Genomic DNA, 20,530 nt, shown 5'->3' on the forward strand with positions numbered 1-20,530 from the left:
TGAAGAATAGTCCACTTCCAAGGAAGTAAATGCTACAGCCCTGCAAGTTTCCTAGATGACTTTAACACCAAGTGTCAACACTACCCTTTATCCAGGCAGAAATGTTTATTAAACAACCACAATGTTAAAAAGCTAAGCTTTCCCAGAGAGCAGAAAAGAAACAGAAAGCAAGAGTTCAGGCAACCGAAAGTGCTGACACACATCTGTTGCTCCTCTCGGGAAGGGAAGAGAAGGTGGGCGATGACACAGCAATGACTGGGCAAGGCCAGGCGCTCCACATCTACTCTCAGGGTCCTGCCTGGTTGCTCTCGCCTCCACCTATAAACCACTGGTCATCAAGGGGGCAATAATACACTCCACACAAAATCAACTGTAAAGTATGTCTACTGAAGCCTGACTGATAACATCATAGTTTCACCTCCATGAAATGTACAGGCGCCTTCTCAAAAAAAAACCACAAAAACACACACACCCTGAACTCACATTTTACAGTTAAGGCTACCATGTATCCAGGAATTCTGCAGCAATTCCAGATTCCAATATTCCATCCCCTGGTTCCACAGACCATGGGAAATCCTGAAAATCCAAGTGTGTTTGCACCCAAATTATACCTCCAAGTCTGTCCTTTGTATTTGGAAGCAAGAGCAGAGTCTGCTGTCAGGCCCTACACCTAATGTGTGGCTAAAACGTGGCCTTGCCAGTGAACCAAGCACTGTTTACAAGGACAGCTGGTGAAACACCAAATTCCAAGTCAGAATTGCACAGGGCAGCAAACAAACCTGGCCCCTGCCACCCTCCAAATTTAAATCACACTGGAAACAGAGTCAACAAACCTTTTCTTAGGCTTTGCACAATGAAGTCTGTAACTCCCCTGGGCAGGCAAGATCTATTTCTTTCAAGGTCCGGTAAGGTTCCCCCCACCACCACCACCACCCTCTCACTCACAGTTTGTGGCCCTCAGACGTGATCTTCCTCTTCCTGTCTTCATGTCCTTGCCTAATTTTCTGCAAAGGTAAGCCCTTCCCTAATCTGGGCTGCTTTCTTTATCTGTTTTTCCACCACAACAAAAAAAATCAATAACCAGAACTTGATGACAAATTCCGGTGTTTTTGTTTGTTTGTTTGATTATAGAAGGGAATGTAACAGCTTTCTTCTGGATGCAAAACCAGTGACATTTCAAGCTTATGTCCAAGCCTGAAGTCCTGACCTGGACACCATGGTGTGTATTTGCTGTAACTATACTGCTCTTCTGTAATGCAGCTCAAGGAACCCACTTCTGGAAAGGAGTTTCCTTCTAATCCCATCCAACTGCCTGCACAGTCCCCATTAACGTCATTCCCTCGTTACTGTGAGGTCCTCGTGATCATCAGATGGTTAATACAGAAGAAAAATATCCAAATTGAGGAAAATACATGTGAGGTACAGTAACTCTAGAAGACTGGCCAGCCATTTCTTAAAGAGTTAAAAACCGACTATATGACTCAAAAAATCCCACCCTAGCTATTTATACAAGAGAAATAACCTTACATTCCTTTTTGGTTTGCAAATCTGTAGGCAATTGTTTATTCACAATTACCAAGAACTGGAAACAATCCAAATGTACTTGGTGAATGGATAAACTATGGTATATCCATTCAATGCAATAAAACTGAGTAACTAAGAGGACTCAACTACTGATACCTGCAGGGATGCCGATGAATCTTAAATGCATTACACTAAAGTGAAAGAAGTCAGATTCAAATGGCAACCTAGTATATGATATCATTTATGTGACATTGTGGAAAAGGCAAAAGTACAGGCACAGAATTCAAAGCAGTGTTTGTCAGTGTTTGTCAGGGACTGTGGGTATAATGAAGGGGCACAAGGAAACCTTTTGGGGTATAGGAATTGAACTTGATTGTGGTGGTGGTTACGAGACTGAACACATTGTATGTCTGTCAAAATGCAACCACAAATGGTGAATTTTACAGTATGTAAATTTTACCTAAATACCCAAATTAAAAAAATTTTTAAATACTAATACAGAATATAGAGAAACAATATTTGAAATAGGGACTCAAGTTTCAAAATTAATAGTAAAACAGATTGAATAATACTTTATCTTGAAAAGAGAAACTGAGTTTATATTATCTCCTATTTGACCAAATTTAGATAATTGTAAATGTGTTTGTTAACAAAAATCCATTTTTTAAAATTAATTATATAACTTCTGCAACAAGATTTACATCAGCAGGACAAAACACTTGTCATTTCACACTTTAGTTTCATAGTCCATTTATAAAGATCATCCCCCCCCCCCAAAATGATTCAGGGTATTACTTTTTACCAAAAACTTCTTTCAATCCTTAGTTGGTCTTAATATTTTTCCTTTGGTGCCTATCAAGTCAGCATCTGATGTCAATTTTCTCTTCTTTAATGGTTTTCTGGCCTAACTCGGCCAGACCTTAATTGAGTCACATATATATGATTCCAATAGTTTTCTAATGTCACTTTCATAGAGTCCATGAAATTTTTCCTCTTTTGAAAGATCTAAATTTCTCTATGCAATCAACTTACATACATACTGTCTTGTATGGCTGGGTGATTATCAGACCATCAGAGAGAGCCCAGCCTACAAAGTTGTGGGTGGTATGTGGCAGGTAAACTTTTGGAGGGTAAACATTATTTAAATTATGAGTCCTTCATGAATATACTCACATTATAATCACTTTTACTTCCCTCTATTACCTCATAACTACAGGAATCAGATAATTAATAAATCAAATAATACATATAAAAGCAAGGATGCCTTATATTTTACCAATTACATTTTGTTGGTTTTTATCCCAACTCTGAGAACCTACATTCCTTCATTGAGCATTCTCTTACATCAGACACTACATCACCAGGAGGCCCTAAAAATGACAGATACTTTCTTAAGTGTGGCAAGAAGACAAGGAGACAAACAGCAGCATCACCATCCTGTCTAACATTTACTGAGTGTTTACTGAGCAACTACCAGAACAGGTCCTGAGAGTTTTATTGACACTAATATAACCCTTTCTCAACATGCCTATGAATATTACTATTCATATTCCCATTTGATAGATGAGCAAAGGCTTCTCTGAGCTGTTCAGTGAATGGCGCAGGCCCACACAGCAGGTCCTCAGCAGAGCTGGGGTTCATACCCAGGCTGTCTGCAGAGCCTGTACATTTAAAGACAGCAAGACAGCACTGTGAGTGGTATGCGCCCCCCCCCACACACACACACACAGTGCAATGTGAACCATTCTGTGCCCGAGCTCTCCAAGTCAACTGCAGCTCTGAGGCTCATACCCCATGGCCAGTCCATGAACATCTGTCAAATCCCTGAAGACTTGGGATTTGCTGGGCAGAACACCACCAAACACCTTCCCCAGCAGCAAGGGCAGCTGAGGAGCAAAGGAACTGAACTTGCCAGCTGGCTCCTCCCAGCCCCAGGGCCCTTGGAAAAGGGCTGCTGGAGGCAGTGAGGCGGCTGTCCCTGTCACCCAACAGCTGCTGCCCCTTCGTGCTCTCCACTCCGGTAATGGAGCTGTACAAGCAGCTACTTGCACCCACACTTTAGAAAACTCAGACTAAATATAGCCAAGGGTGCTCTCATGAGCTAGCTCAGAACTGGTAGAGCTGCTGCATTCCACTTCAGAAAGCTGGGGAGGAATCGGCCTGATTTACAGGAGAGAAGCTTCTGGTTTGCTCCCGTGCTTTCAAGAGGACTATATGCACAATCCAACTGGGCTGCAGGGAGTGCTGAAGGTCTGGCCAAGCAGATAATAGAGCCTGCAGGAAAAGGAATGTACCAGACATGACTTAGGAGCATCCTCACTCACTGTCCTGCCCATAAAGGGCTAGACAACTGTAACACCAGGACTCGGGGTAGGGCAGGTGGGGGGGAACCCATTAGGTAGAACATATTCTCCATACACCACTGTGTTATGCCCTCTCCCCAGTCCCCATCCATCAATATTCTGCTAAAAGCTCACTCAAGCACTACTCCCTTGGTTAGGCTTTTCCCATCCAGCTCAGAACTCAATGCTCCATTTGTTCTCAGACCTCCCACGCTATGTTGCTTGGACTTTTATTTAGCACTTATATCATTCAGCCTAATCTGCTTCTCTGTCTCCTTCACCAAAGTGGGGGTGTGGGGGCGTGGAGGCAGAGTGAGCTAAGCTCCCTTATTTGTTAGATCTGTCCCAAATCTACTAGAGTTTCTTGCACACAGACAGCACTCTTCCTGCTTATCAAACAGAAAATGCAAAATCTGCCTAAATGCCAGTGGAAGAAAGTTTGCAATCCACCCCCACACCTCCTTCTCCTAATTAATTAAATGCACCTCTGACACTCCCTAGAGTTCAAATACCAGTTTCAGATCCCTGCTGCCCCTCTTGTAACAGGTCAGCACAGCACCGACTGTGACTCAGCATTCCAGACCACAGCCACACCGGCAAAAGTCCCACACAGCCTCCCCTTACTAGCACCAGCCCTTGCTCCTTCCGGCATATGAGTAAGGCAAGAAGGATGAGCTGAAAGGAATCAGTGAGGGCTGGGCCAGGCAATGTGGCAGCGGGCTTGGGCTGAAGCCCTGTCTGAACTGGCTGTGAGGTCCCAAGGAAGCGAGGGGAGTGGCGGGATCACCACCACAGCAGGTCTGAGTCCCTACTGCTCATTCCCGAGGCAAGAATTTTCAGCAGTGGGCTTCTATCCACCACTCTCAGGTCCTAAAAAGTGACTAACAGAAGCTGCTGGTGCAGCAGGGGCAGATCTCATGGGCTAGGGAACAAAATAAAAATTAGAGAGAAAATAAAGGACCCTTGGTGATAAGTGAAATAAGGTAGCAGTGAGTGGAACAATAAAACAAACAAGTACCTATTAGGGAAACTTGTCCACAGTCCCGCTGCTTTTATATCTACTCTGTAGATGAACACAGCTGGGAATTTTCCTTAGGGGTAGAAGGGGGCTATGTGGAAATCAGAAGCACCCATAATCCTACTCATTCATTCATTCATTCATTCAACAAGCTTCATGCAAGGCCTACCACAGGCCAGGCCTAAGACACAGTGCCTGCCCTCAGAAAGTACCACCAAGTAGAAGAGATGCCTATAAATAACTCAACAAGGAAATGTAGTTAAAGACGAAGGTGCGCTAGCAACAAAACAGCCATCGTCTCCTCGCTTCATGCGTCCTATGGGGGAAGATCTATGAGAATGACACTTCTGGTCTCTCTCCACTCCCTCATGGGCTCTTCTCAAAAGAGGAGAAGACAATGATCTACGTGCAAGTCTGTGAAAAGGAACACAGCACAGGTGGCTCAGGCCTCCCTCCTTCCTGTGGGGTCCCCCCACCTGCTGTGGGAGCCCCATTCTCTACTGTCTGGCTGTCGATGTCACAGTCAGGCACTCCTGTGGGGGCAGTGTCACTGCTGGGATGCAACATCAGCAAGACCACTTTATCATTTAACCCAAAGCCAGAAAATATAACCCATGTGGCCTTGTAATGAAGATGACGTTTTTATCTCCTAGATGGTCACTCTCTGTGACTCAGTTCTGAATTCAAGCAGGGTTCGGAGCCATCATCTCCAGCTGCTTCTCTGCTGCAAGTGTATCTCATCTGCCCTTTTCCTCAGCCGCTGTTATTACCTATCCTAACAATATTTTGGTGATGGGTAGGGTTTTTTTTCCACTCTTTTACAGGACAAAAACTGTAGAACCTGAGCACTGAATGACTCATCAGAGACTATTTGATAAGTCAATTTGTTCACTTATGATGGAAAATTCAGATTCCCTAACACGGATGTCATTTAGAGCACATAGCCTTCTGATTGCAATCTTTGCGTGGCGGGGGATTGGGGGATGCTGAATATTGGAAATCATCTTTCTTCCATGTAAGAGGGGCTATTCTATTAGATCTGGAATAGAAACACTATGTACAAGGTCCATCTGCTCCACTTTACTTAAAGTGCTGTGGATGAAGCAAGAAGATAAACTGGGGACAGGGACTTGGAAAACCCTTCTCTTTGCTTTGGGACATTTATACTTCATTCATGAAACAATTGTTGTGGCCCTCTAAGTGGCAGGCACCAATCCTGGAGTAATGAGATGAATACAGCACAGTCTCTAATGAGTCCACTCTTTTTCTTTCCCTGTTTAACACTGCAACCCACTCCTGTTATTCAACAATGCCTCAACAGGCACAACCATTTATACAGTCTATGCACGGAGAGTGGATCACCCTGTGGTTTCTGAGTGCCACCTCCTCTGTAGTGGTCCTAGCTCTCCAGCTATTTGGGGTAACTTATTACAGTACAATTTTTTTTTTAAGAGACAATGGGTATCAGTATAATCGCAATCTGAATGCAGACGATCACATGTTCTATGGCTGGAAAGCACAACTCCAAGGTGCCCAGATGCCCACCCACAGGTGCCAGGTACTGGTCAGGCTAGGGAGCAGGAAAGTAGGATCTTGTCATTAAATTCGAAGAAGAAAACACAAATCAGGGTAGCCATAAAACAATAAACAAAAGGCACCTCTTCTTCATCTTAAACTCAAGGCTACAGGTTCAGCAAAATGAATGAGCTCCCTTCTTGCTCTTCACACTTTTACAAGCTCAAGCTTTAAAAAAACAGGTTGCATATCACAAAAACCTTCTAATTTGTTAATTAGAAAGTCTGGCATGAATAAGTGAAAATTTAGGATACAAAACACATGCCAAATAGTTTTGTTTGTTTGTTTTTTTAAATGGAGAATGAGAGGGAGTTCAGATAACATTTACTGAGAATCTACGTTCCAGGCACCCTTGTATAAGCCTCTTCCTCACAACTGTTCTGGATAGTAAATAGTAATGGAACCTCCTTTCTCCCCCCAGATGCAAAAATTAAAGTTCAGATGTTAAGTAACATATATTATGTTGCCTATTCCAGTTCCTCTGGCAAAATTCCTTATTCTCTGAATCAGTGTTTCTCAATGAGCTCGGGCCACTGATTGTTACTTGGTTTGGGGCTGAGAACTTCATAGGGGATGACCATGCCCTGAGGGACAGTTAACATCCCTGGCTCATGAGCACAAAATACCAATAGCAGAACCCAACAGCAGTCCCTGCATATCCTATACATGCCTTAGGAGGACAACACCCCCTCAGATAAGAACCACTGCTCTAAAAGATTTTTTTAGTATCAAGACACAAGACTGAAGAGAAGGACACATCCTTTAAAAGTGCCCCCTACCTTCAAATCTCTGGAATGCTAAGAAAGTCCCATGCTTTATGGAGTCAGTTACAAAAGCTCCATGAATTTACTTCCCGTGCATTCCAAGAGCATTTATTGATTATCTATTAAGGGTCAGGTACTGTTCCGTGAATATAAAGTCAAAGGGAGTATGGTTCCAACTCCAAAGGGATTACAGTCTCCTAGTCTAGTGAGAGAGAGGTTAGATACGGTGAGAGCTAGAACAGATGTAAGCACAGGTGCTAGTTAGGGATGCTTAGTGCAGAAGGCACCTCCCATAGACAGGACAGAGTCCTGGGAAAGCAGACAAATGGGAGGGCTGGGGCAGGTTCACAGAGGAAGTGAAGTTTTCCCTGAGCCTCGAAAGACCAAATGAGAGTAGCCAGGAAGGGCCCAGTCTAGGCAGAGAAAAATGCCTTTGCAAAAACCAGAGAGGAGTCATATTTACAGCCAAAGTTTAAACTATTTCCTCCATTCTTCAAGTGGAGACCTCACTGTGATTCAAACTCAGGATCTCCTGTTTACCAGACAGGCATGTTAACCAAGTAAGTCACTAGATTTATTTTCCTTATAAGTTATCCGCAGTCCACTTGTATTTCCTGCCAAAGCCCTTGTTTTCTTAGGTATAATAACCCATCAGACAAGAAATACGACTAATTCTGTACTTCCAGTGAGCAGGATATTGTTTTCAAGTACATTGTGAACTGGCAGGCAGCTGGAGTGTCCCTCACTGGGGATACAGAAAACTGGGGAACAGAAGAGGTAATATGTCATCCGAGGAGTGAGGTGGAGGGGTGTCCCTAGGTCGATATACCCTTGGCCTCAAGCTCAGGATGAACTTTACCTTGTTGGGGTTTTTTTGTTTGTTTGTTTAATCTGAAGTCTTGTCTCACTTATTATCAACTCTAACATGCAAAAAGCTGGTTTCTCACTCTATTAATACATTTGCACAGAGAACTTGGAAAAGACTTTGGCTATTTGTTTGTTCTTTTCGAAGGCATATATGTTATAAATAATTTTTAAAAATATGTAAATCAATATATTAGATATGGATAGATAGATAACTAGAAGTAGCCAGCTGGGGATCTCTGAACCGGAGACAGCCCAAAGGCAGTAGTTTTCTGCAGGAATGGAAGCTGAGCCCAGGAGCTGGGTTGTTGCTCCTTCAGGGTGAGTAATTATAGTCATATTAGCTTAGTTTCTCTCACCTGGGGCGGGAGGGCGAGAGAAGCAAGCAAGCCCTTATGGCTCTTTCTTGCCTCTAGTCTACAAGGAACAGCTCATTTCCCCTTGGCAGGAAGCCTGATGCAACTAGCAGGCATGTTTTCTTTTTCCTACACACCCCCAACCCCTTCCCCTCTGACCTGAACCCCACTGAGGAACCATCATTCTGTAGGTGAACTCGGCCCCCTTTCGTCCCATGATTATTTCATTGTATCAGTTTGACCCCTAATTTGACATCACAACCATGTCTGGTCCACATTATTTCCCCCCAGAAACTACCCTCCACAAGAAAGCCCGCGTCCCGAGCGAGGAGAACCTGAAATGAAAACTCGGGATCCCTCACAAACCGCCTGTCCCCGCTTTCAACCAGGAAGTTCAGAGGCGGCGGGGCCGCTGCGCCCCGACGGCCGCGCCAAAGGCCAGAATGAGCCTGGGAAAGAGCTCAGTTCACCCAATTCGAGGAGGCTGGCTCCCCTCTGTATCCCTGGCTGGTTGCATTTCGTTTCTGTAAACTTCGGAATCCCGGGAGGGTTGCATAAACAGGGACAGGTGTAGGGGCACCTCCACTCTCGGGGAACCTCCGCCGCCGCCCCGCCGGGCGCGCACGAGGGACCCTCGACCCAATCGCAGCGCGTGCGTCCCGATGACGCACCTGGCCGGGGCCCCTCCGGCGGGCGGGGGGCGAAGCGAGCATCCCCAGCCGGGGGCCGGCCCCCGCGGGCAGGGCGGCGAAGGGGGCACCTCGGGGCTCAGACCTCATGCCCGTCTCTCAGGCTTTCCCCCCATTTCCAGCGCATCGTTTCACATCAGGGACACTCTTCGTCTCCAGCCCTAAAGTCCTGCACACCTACGTGTCTTTCCAAAGCAACTGAATAAGGCGCCTGCCGGCCTCCCGTGGCTCAGGTGAGCGCCCAGGGGTGGAGGAGGAAAGGGCCCGCTCGCCGCCACCCTCTTTCCTCTCCTCCCCGCGTTCCCCAAGATTCACCGGGGATGTGTGTAGTGGGGTGCGCGGGTTAAGAGGGAGCTTAAAACGCCCCAGCATCCCTTACCTTCCACAGCCATTCTCTCAGAGCTTCCCTAACGCATGCATAATTTTCTCGGCCGAGGTACTCCTCCTGCCCCGCGCTCCCCCCCTCCTCGCGCTTTCGCCTAAATATTCTGCGCTCATCTGCTCCAGGACCAACCTGCCGCGGTCACGCACAGAGAGGCTGCCGGCTCCCGGCTCCGCGCAGGGCCTCCTGGGAAGTGTAGTTCCCTCCCTTCGCCCGGCCCCGCTAAAAACACCCCGAGTCCTCGGCGGGGCGCGCCCTCCCCCCCACGCTTGGACTGCAGCTCCGGCTGCAGCTGGCCCACGCAGAGAAATCCCTCCTGGGGAGTCTCATAAGCGGACCCGGGGACCCCGAGAGGAGCAGGGACTACATTTCCCAAGATGCCCTGAGCTGGGTTTCGTTCCGCACTTGAGTAGAGACCTGTGATTGAGACCTTGCCTTCAAGTAAAAGGGGGTGAGCACCTGGCAGGAGTAGAGCGGGAGGCTGGGGGCGGCGGGGTTCGCGGTGTGATCTCCTGAGCTTGTTTTCTGGCCTCCTAGGCGGCCCATTTAATGTCAGCAGAGCCCGCAGCGGGCTACGGTTCATCGCCGGGGTCAGAGCGCCCTTGCACGGGGTGCTGTTGAAACTTGTTCTGGGATGTGTGGGGTTTGGCTGAGTCCTGGTGAGTAAAAAAGCTGATCCTTCACGTGGTTCAGGTGGCTAACACTTAGCGTGAGGGTGGCGGATGGCGTCAAGTTCCCCATCAGGCATCACCCCTAAGGAGCAAAACCTAGGAACCAGATTCCACCTGAGGACGCCAGGGAGGGAAACCTGCCCGGCTTCCAAGGCAGGTGACTTGCAGGTTGCCTGGCCTGGGACCTGTGGGTGGCCTGTCGTGGGGCCTAATAATGAACAGCGCCTAGAATCAGTGTTCTTTCCACTTCTGAGCCTGTGCCCTAATTCCAGGTGCTGGGCGTGCTTGGAGCACACAGGAAAAACAGTCCCATGAGGGCAATAGAATGGCAGAGTGGGCAAATCCTGAGACAGAGGAAGTTCGCGAACTTTCTTTCCCCTGCGAGGGGAAATACAGATGCATCTGTGGCTGGGAGAGGAAGGGAATGGCCTTGGGAATAAAACGCACTCGGGACTGCAGTGAGACTTTTAAAGGCTTTGAGTTCAGAAGTGCACAGGGTACCACTGCCACCTGGTCCCCGGCATTTCTGGCCCCTCCCCCAAATGTACTTTTAAAAAAAAGGAAGGAAGGAACGACTGAAAAATAACTCTGAGGAAGTACAAAGATCTGATCCTTACCATTATCAAGACTACTTAGATTTTCTTTTTCTGTCTTGGTCATAACTTTTTTGTTTTGTCTCTTTCTGTGTATAATAAGCACACCTGCTTTTTTTCTTTTCTTTTTTTTTACCACTAAGCAGGTGTACTTAGTCCTTCTATTGGGTACTATGGCTCTGTCTGGGTCTTTATAAAAGACCTGTGTGTATCCATTAGAGGCCCTTGGTGATACTCTGAGTCCATAGAGCTGTGTGCAAATCAAACCCAAGGCTTTGGTAAACAGAAACCCGTTCAGTGAGACACAATTGCCACAGGCAAAATAATTTCCCCAACCACATATGCAACCAAGCATTCCAAAAATCTGGAAGGAACTGAAATGCAGGTGCATGTCTCCCCTCTCAAATATATAACATGACCAAAAGCATTCATTTCCTTAGATTGAATGAATGGAAAAGGCAGTCGTGGGACGACAGGCAACATCAATAGTTCTCAACTTTGTGCATCAGCCTTTTACAAACACAGGTTCCTAAGCCCTGCCTTAGTGTCACAGAATGAAGATTTTTTTGAGGTTTGGGTAGGGACGCTTAAGTTTTTAAAATCCATAGGTGATTCTAATCTTTAACGAGGGAGAAAATCATAGGTTTGCTTTCAAGCTTTTACGGATCTGGATGATACTAAAATGTGAAAATCACTGAAATCCATTTTTAATTTACAAACCTCATTTCATTGCTTCTTGGCCTATTGGCTGAGATCAAGTATAAAAATCTCATTTCAGTCGAAGTCTTTAAGAGCTTTCCTAACTGACATGCATTCCAGTTGGAGTTTCATTTTTAGTGTAAGTATAAATAAGATGTGAAGGAAATATTTGTTTAACCATATGAAATAACCAACATTTAACTTTGTGAAAATCTATAAATGAAGTGATTTTATGTGGTTTCACCTTGGATAAGCAGCATTAAGCAGGGTTTTCAATTCTGAGTATTAGAATCACATTGGAAGCTTTACACAAACACACACAAAACTTCCCAGTGGAGTGGCCAAAAGAAACAGACAGAAAACACCAATTCTTGACAAGATTATGGACCAGTATGGACTCATGTATACTGTGCAAATTGATACAACCACTACGGAAAATCACTTGGCATGTTAAGCTGAATATCGGCTTATTTTGTGACCCAGCAGTTCCAATCAAACATCTATGCATACACTTTTCCAAAAAACATCTACAGGAATGTTCATGGCTGCATTATTTGAATAGCTACAAACTGGAAACAACCCAAATGTTCATCAACAATAGATCGGATAAATGAATTGTGGCATAACCAAACCATCCTCTCTAGTAGGGATTGGCAAACTATGGCCCATGGGCCAAATATCGCTCACTGCTTATCTTTATATGGCTCAGGAGCTAAGTGTAGTTTTTACATTTTCAAATAGTTGGGGGGGAAATCAAAAGAAGGAGAATATTTTCTGACACATGAAAGTTATAAAGAAGTGCCCACATAATATCCTCAGTTTTTCTTTTTGGTCTGCAAAGCCTAAAATAGTTCATATCTGGCCCTTTATAGCGAAAAGCTTCTTCTAACTCTACTATAAAATGAGAATGAATGAATGAACATGGTCGAACCATATGCATTAGTTATCTATTGCTGGTAACAAATTGCCCCCAAATATAGTGGCTTAAAATAATGCTCATTTATTATCTCAAAGTCTGTGGGATAGAAATCTGGGTGCAGCTCAGCTGGGCACCCTGCCTCGGGGTCTTTTAACAGGCTACAGTCAAGGTGTTGGCTGGGCTGAAGGCTCATAGGGAAAGGATCAGTTTCCAAGCTCACATGGTTGTTGGCATATTTCAGCTCCTCACAGGCTTTTCTTGGTTGGAGGGCCTCATTTCCTTGTTGGCTGTTGGCCAGAGGCCACCCTAGCATGTTGCCACAGGGCATCTCCAATATGGCAGCCTGCTTTATCAAAGCATGCAAGCTAAGAAGGCAATAGAATCTGTTAGCAAGATGGAAGTCACAACCTTTTATAAGCTAAGTGTAGAAATGCCATCCCCCCTATGTTGCCATATTCTATTAGATACAAGTTTTTCAGGGGGAGAGGATTAGACAAGGCCACAAGTAACCAAAGGTGGGGATCAGTGCAGTTGATAAAGTACTGTTCTTATGCCCAAAAGTCATCATGATTAATTTTCACTTTCTGAAAAATGGGAGGGGTCCTCAGGCTGGCTCCCAAGTCTGCGGCATGAGCTACACGGGGGAAAATCAAGGAGAAAATGTAGGCAAGGTGCTTACAGAGTTTGCAGAACATTTGTGGAAGTGATTATTCTCAAAGACTTGTTGCTGACTCCATGGTTCCATCTTCAACCAGTTCTGGAAAATAAAGACCCTGGGACACACACTTCCTCCCCTCCTCCAGCATGGCTGTTTGTGCAGAGCTAAGAAAGAAAACATGCCACAGTTGAATAGAGTATTTCAGGCGTAGGACATATGAAGTTCATTTACTAGTGAAGTCGTATCTAACACAACTAAATTTAGCAAAGGGGAATCAACGCTTATATAAGGTTAGATTCTCAAGTAAATGTACAGAGTAAAAATCAAGAATGGGCTACTTTGTGCTTGAAAATGCCTTATGTTGCCCCTTGAAATATAGAATATGTAATTTTATGCACACAATCCTGTAGAGCAACTTCTAGTACATCAGAATTAGAGAATATCAAGGAAAGACTACAAGGAAGGACTTTATGCAGATGGGTACATATTCAAAACAGTCTGCCCTTAAGATAATCAGATTCCTAGTTCTGATGGGAGGATGGTTAGACAGTTTCCCGTTTTTCCTCTTGGATTCTAGTACCTTGATATGCTGTTTGATTTTCTGAGACTTAGATGAGGTCATTAAAGCTCCATCTTACAGTAGAGTTGGGTCTCTAAAGAAATGGCAGTTCATTCAATAGATTTAACCCATCTATAGGAATCAAATACTTAGGAAGGGGTTACAGTTTGCCAGAAATTCTTTTAAGTGCTTTAAAAATGCGCAGGTGTTCTGGCTCTGAGGGCCATGTGCTCAAACACTACACTATGGTACCTCTCTAATTTTCCAGGTACCGTGTTTCTGCCACAAGCAGTTTTGGAGAGTAGCAGGCCAAAGTCAAAACAAGAGGCTGCGTATATGGATATCAGGTGTGGTCGGTCCCCGAGGAGCATCTCCTTGTGCCTCTCATCTTGAAGGGCGGGTGAGTCATACGGATAAGACTTCTGCAGCCTTTTCTCTTTGGGAAGCTCTGTGCCTTGTTATTTTCCCAGGGCCCGAAAAAAGAAATCCAACATATTGTGTTGTCACCAGAGAAAAGGATGGAGTTGAGCCTTCGTGGTTAGAGATGAGAAAGGTCCATCACTTGTCAGAAAGTGAGAGTCAGGGGAATTCATGCAGTCAGAGCCTGAGAGAAAGCACTGCAGGTGCTGATGACAGATTACTGTCCTCATAAACCTGAAGGCATGATCTAGGGCTCAATCCTAATGTCTGCCAAACTCAAAGGAGTGAAAGAAAAATGGGTCAGAGGAGATGACTTAGGTTGCACCTGGGAGGGAAGGAGTGCAGCGCTCCCAAGATGTGCCTTGTGAGATAAGGCAATCATTAGCATAGCGCAGGTCCAGCCCATGGTGACTGTTAGAGAAAAATGTGAAGTCTGGTTTTATTCAAGGAAATGCGAATCTTACGGGGGTGGGGAATATTGAGCTGATTTTTGCCCCGCCATTTTAAATGCTAGTGGGGTGGGTGTATCTGTTAGGTGTCTTAACTGATGCAGTGTGTTATTGTTAAGATGGTCTCTGTCTTCCTAATACAATCTTCCACAACCTTTTGGGGCCCTTCATTGTCATCTCCTGGGCTGACTCAGGAAAAAAACAAAGCTAACCATAAAGCCTCCTATGGCCATGGTTCTTTAGGGTGCAGCCTTACAGGTGCTGTATGCTTTGCTGACTCTGCCTTTGGAGGCACCATGATGGACCCTGGAAGGGTATAGATGTGAGTTTGAAATCTGCTTCTCACCACATACCAGCAAGGTGGACTGAATTAAAATGATTAATACATCTTGCCTTAATGGATCACACATAAAATGGATCCCTCTCAGGGGCTTTTTGAGAATGAGTTATCTTTCTGTCTAACAAAATAACCCAAAACTCAGTGGCTTAAAATAAGAAACATCTATCAACTCATACATTTTCTGTGGTTCAGGGAATCTGAGAGCTGCTTAGCTGGGTGTCCTGGCTCAAGGTGTCTCACTAGAGGGGGTTGAGCACATCTAGTTTCTAATCTGACTTCCCTTTCCCTGGTTTTGCCACTCTATCCCAGCGAACATTATCTTCTAGACTTCCCCACTGAAATTCCATTCTTGTTCTGGAAAACCCCAACTCCTACCCATTGGGTCCTTCCAGGACCCATTTAATTCCCCTCATGAAGGCATTCCCCCAAGTCCAAGTCACTGGTCCTGAATAGCATCCTGTGGCGGGGGGGTGTATTTGGACAGTTGATAATTTCTTCTGATAAGCTGCAGAATGGTGTAGGTGGGAAGAGGGGTCTTGATGCTCCAGATCTCACAGCATCATTCAGGTGGACCTGCCCCAGTCCTCCACAAGTTAGATCTTTTTGCTGGTTTTCTGAAAGACACACCTTTTAAAAAGTCCTGTTTTAAAAAGACAACACCTTTTAAAATATGCTGTTAAAACAGCACATAGCTTGCCCTAGAGTTATTTTAATTCACTGGGATAACACAGTCCCTCTAAACTTTAATGAAAAGCAAAGTATTTTCTAACTGCTTTGTAATTTGCAATATAACTTTTTCTTCCTTTGCAAGCAGTACATTTTATTATTATTCAGAGTAGTATTACATACATTCTGTGCTCTTAGCTTTTATCACTTGGAGCCTAATGGATAAAGAAAGGAGCCATATACCTCCAGAAGACTATTCCCTTAGTCATATCAAGAGAACATTTGAAGAACCATTTAAGCAAGCAAGTGTGCCCTGTGAGACATGATAACATAAATAATACAGGTTTCCTGCTCTGAGAGTTGGCTTTAAAAGGCATTTATCCATTCATTTGTTCATATATCAAGTACGTTCTGAGCACCTACTATGTTCCAGGTACTATAATGGGTGGTGGGGAGTGCTTTAGACTGGATTCCCCAGAATTACTTCAAATTTAAAGAGCTGTAAATAACACAGGTTTATTTTCTTACAGTTCTGGAGGTCAGAAGTCTGAAATCAGTTTTGCTGAGCTAATGTCAAGGTGTCGGGCTGGTTCATTCTGGGGTCTTTGAGGACATAATTGCTCCTTTGCACTTTTCAGCTCTTTTGGGGGCCTTCCTCTATCTCCAAAGAGCATCACTTCGGCCTCTGCTTCTGTGACCACATTGCCTTCCCCTCTGACTTTGGCTCCTCCTGTGTCCCTTTTAAAGGACTGTTACGATTACATCTAGTCCATGTAGATAATCCAGGATAATAGCCTCATATTTTAATCCTAATCTCTTAAATCAAGATCCTTAACTAATGCAAAATAATATTGAATGCCAACTGTAATTTAAAAATAAAATTTAAAAAGAAGATCCTTAACTTAATCACCTCTGCAAAGTTTCTTTTGCCATGTAAGGTAGCAGTCACAGGTTCCAGGGATTAGGGTGTGGACAGGTTTGGGGGACCATTATTCAGTTTACCACAATATCAAACCAGAGGAAGTAGTTGTGTTATATTTATGCAATGGAATATTATGAAGCCCTAAATCCCTTGAATAACATTTACTGAAAACAGGAAGTTATCATTCAACGTTTGTTCACCAAATCTAACACTTCTAATGCTCCAGATCTTGTTCAGAGAACTGGGGAGATGGTCAAGGGCTAAGGTCCAGCTCCCTTGCATCTTATGTCCTCATGAAGGAGATAGTAAACAAGTACGTGAATTAATAAGCCATCATTTCAACTGGCGACTAAGTGTCAGGAAGCAAATGGGGGAGCATGAGGGGTGATCTTGCAGAGGAAATGAGGAAGTCTTTCTGAAGTGGTCACATTTCCACTAAGACCTCATGAAGAGAAGGCTGCAACATGCTGACCAGAGGCTGAATTGTCCAGGCGGAGGGGGAAGCAAGGGCCATCTTGAGGCAGGCAGGAGACGGGTGTGTTTTAAGGTCTCAGCCAGCGTGGCTGGGCACAGTGAGCAAGGAGGGAGAGAGGGTAGGCAGGCACGAGGAAGGATGTTGCAGGCCAGCAGGTGGCAGACACTGCTAGTTGCTTCCCTCTAATGTCCCATCTCTCTTCATTCTTACAGGGGCCACCAGTTTAGTGTGCGCAATTAAGATACCGGTTTTCCTGGAGTTTCTTGCGGCTGGAGTTATGGTTAGGGGCATTGTGACACTGTCCATGCCAGCAAAGACGTATGATGGTATCAGTGTGTGGAGGGAGTCTTCTAGGAAGACTCTTGCAAAGGAAACAGACTCTGCAGCTCATCTTCCTGGACTTCTGACTTTTGTCCTTTCACGTATCTCTTCTCTTTCTCTCTGGAACGTGATGAGGTCCTAGGATGGAGGAATGGCTGGCCACCATGAGAGTGAGAGCTTTCGGATAGGGATTTGGGAGCAGGAATATAAAGTGCCTGGGATCTTGGGGGCATCATGTGGCTGTTACACTCCTTCTGGAATATCTGCCTTCGGAGTCCCGAGTGGTCTGACCACTCTCACCTTGGCTCCATGACATGGATTGGAATCCAACCCCTAAACGATAAATCTAGGAAGAAATTTACATTTTATTCTATGTGTAATTGGAAATCATCAGAGGGTTTTAAGCAGGAGAGCTATATGGTCTGATTTCTATTTGTAACAAATGATCATATCTGCTATATGAGACTAGAGGAGATGGTCATTGCAGTAATTCAGCAGAGAGGTGATGCTGGCTTAGACTAGGGTTATGAAGGTGGGGAGACAGAGTTTGAGTATATTTTATAGAGTTAAAAAAGGAAACAAAACTGTATAGACATTAAGATAATAGTAGCCAGCATGTATGTATTAAGTATGTGTTATGTGCCAGACCAGGTTGTAAGGATATTACATAAACTAACTGATTCATTTAATCCTTACACTATTCCCATGAAATAGGTGTTATTTTTATCAGCACTTTACAAATAAGAAAACTAAGAAGTGAAAAGGTTAAGTAACTTTCTAGTAAGTGATGGAGGATGCCTCTGTGTGTGTGTGTGTGTGTGTGTGTGTGTGTGTGTGTGTGTGTATTGGGAGTAGGGTTCTGTGTGTGGGTATGGATGTGTAGATAGGGAGATACAGATGGAGACATCCTAGAGGGGAAAAAAGGCTGGAAGGACATATACCAACTATCTTATAAGTTTTATTTTGGAGCAATAGGATTATATGCAATTTTTCTAATTTTCCAATATTTCTAATTTTCCCAATATTTCTACAGTGAACATGTGGTACTCTTATATGCAGGCAAATAATTAAAATAGAAAAGATATTGTGGATTAGCATTGTTGTGCTTAGCAGTAGATTTAACATCGCATTAGTTAAGCAGAGAGAGAGTCACCGTATAGTTCTCATGGCCAGGACAGAAGTCATATCAGGCTGAGCTGTGGAAATTAAGTCATGGAGCAGGTTAAGTTCCTAGACCTCTAGGGCATAATTACAGCTTCCATCTCCAAGCCCAGTTACCTGTTCACTAATTGATGACGTCTTCTAGGAATAGTCCTTTTTAAATACCCCAACTTCTCAGCTTTTTCAAACCCTGGCATTGTAGAGAAGCAGCTTTTTAGCACGTAGTCTGTCTGGTTTGGTTTCATGTGCTCCCCATGTCTGGATTCTGTATGGCACGTTGGCTTTCTATGATGAATTTCCCTTGCCAGACATGACATCATTTAGTTTATTGATGTTGGAAAACCCTCAGGGAACTCTTACACCTGTGGTATATATGTTTGTGTGTGTGGATATAAACTTCGGAACAACAAATCTTTGGCAGGTGAATTCACTTATCAAATTCCTAGTCCGAGGAGCTGTTCAAAGGTAAACCACATTAACTACTCAGAGTCAGCAAATAAGGAGATGGCAGTCAAAATCCAATTGGGGAGTGGGGGACCCAAAAACAACCTTTTAACCTCCAAATTCTGAGAATGTCAGGAGCCGTATTTAAAAGATACAGGTTCTAACATCTCTCCAGGCAGTAAATATTTATTTCATTTCTTATAATAGCCCCATCTCTCTATCCTTACATTTCTTCACATGTCACTGTTGGCTCAGTTCTTAGCACTAAGCCTTATTCATCAATACCATGAATATAGTAGAAGAAAAAATGCAACCATGAATGTATCAAAAATAAAAAACAAGAGGAAGTAAAATAATGGACTCAAAACTCAGAGTGAACAAAATGCTAATATTATACACTAATATACATGTATCTTTTTATTAAGGATTTGAGAACATTTGGCATATGTGCTCCTTGTTTTTACGTAGAAAATTTGAAGGACATAAAATCCATGATATATTAAAAATATTATATTAAAAACTGAGGGTAAAAATCTAAATAAACCACAGTTTCTTCTTTAAAAATAGCTCTCTGTTTCGTTATATTTTCTGCCATTTCTAAGATTTGACCAATTCATAAATGAAGGTAGCCATCAGATCATGTTGTCAAATTATATGGAATGTCAGTAGGAAAAAAAAAAGCAAGCAATGAAGAAATAGTATTCATTATACAATCAAGAAACATGAACATCAGAATAGAGAGGCTTTAGGGGCAGAACCGATGAAGACCAGAGAGGACTTTTTCTGTGCATGTGTTTTTACTTTAAAATAGATACAGGAGCTTAGGTTAAGCTACATGACAATACCAGTGTGTGGATAAAACAAAAAGAACAGATTTCAATTGAGCAAAACACTCCTTCCTAAATGGACTAATTCTGATAAATCACCAAGACATGGGGCTGCTAGATTCTAGACAATGAATTTATACAAAAGGAAACAAAGCCCCATAGACATTTTTATTGTAGATGTTCTCACTATGTCAGTACTAAGGTATAAAACAAGCAAAGAACTGAGCATAATTACAACCTCTCTCAACAGAGCAAGGAGAATTGGTTTGAGAAAAGCTTCATTGTAGCTCACTGCACTGGGGGCTTCTCTCAGCAGGACCATAAATCAGGCTCAAGGGCAGAAACCAGATCCATGCTGTGCAAAGGCTTTGGTCTGACTTGTAGACATTAAGTTGGTTCATCTCATGCAGACAATGATGTATGATTCTAAGTCCTGAGACCAGTGGCTTGGGGTTTGGTCTTAGCTCTTGCATGATGCAGGATTGCCTTGGGGAAGGTCATCAGCTTCTCCCAACTGGTTTTCTCATTCATAAAACGTGATGATGTGACTATGTATGCTATGGGGACCTTTCCAATCTGAGCCTTCTGATCCTTTCTTTCCCCTTCCTCTAGAATCTTAGGTTGTATTCTTTATTCCAACTGCAGGGAAGTATTGTAAAGTTTAATTGCTGACAAATGCAAAGGGTCAACCCAAATGTCTGCCTGCTGATCTTTGATGGGATAGGCTATATACTACTGTTATTCATATTTTACACTCCCTCCTTCAAGAACCCCTTCTTGTGGGAGGTTTATAAGTCTGCCCTGCTGAAATCAAGACTGGCCATGTGAACTTGCTTTCCTCAATGGAATACTTGATGTGTCACTTCCAAGATGAACATTTTTGACTAGTCAT

The 20,530-nt window shown here is 43.8% G+C and overlaps 2 protein-coding genes across 5 annotated transcripts in view; one reads left to right on the forward strand and one right to left on the reverse strand.

The window, feature by feature from the left end:
• SAMD12 (sterile alpha motif domain containing 12) overlaps positions 1-9,685 on the reverse strand; it is a 276,682-nt gene extending 266,997 nt beyond the window's left edge. For all 3 annotated transcript variants that reach the window (XM_081117395.1, XM_081117396.1, XM_081117394.1), the window contains exon 1: positions 9,512-9,685. In XM_081117395.1, the coding sequence (XP_080973521.1) occupies positions 9,512-9,524 (13 nt within the window). In that variant the 5' untranslated portion in view covers positions 9,525-9,685. The remainder of the gene's footprint in view (positions 1-9,511) is intronic.
• Positions 9,139-20,530, forward strand: part of COLEC10 (collectin subfamily member 10) — a 296,071-nt gene continuing 284,679 nt past the window's right edge. The window contains exons 1-2 of one of the 2 annotated variants that reach the window (XM_081117393.1): positions 9,139-9,365; positions 13,882-14,013. The gene's annotated coding sequence lies outside the window, so the exon portion shown is untranslated. Of the gene's footprint in view, positions 9,366-9,898; positions 9,966-13,881; positions 14,014-20,530 lie in introns of those variants that run through there. The other variant, XM_081117392.1, reaches the window with a different exon arrangement.

The sequence above is a fragment of the Miniopterus schreibersii genome, assembly GCF_964146895.1.
Source record: "Miniopterus schreibersii genome assembly, chromosome: 17".
In the NCBI taxonomy this organism is placed as follows: domain Eukaryota; kingdom Metazoa; phylum Chordata; class Mammalia; order Chiroptera; family Miniopteridae; genus Miniopterus; species Miniopterus schreibersii.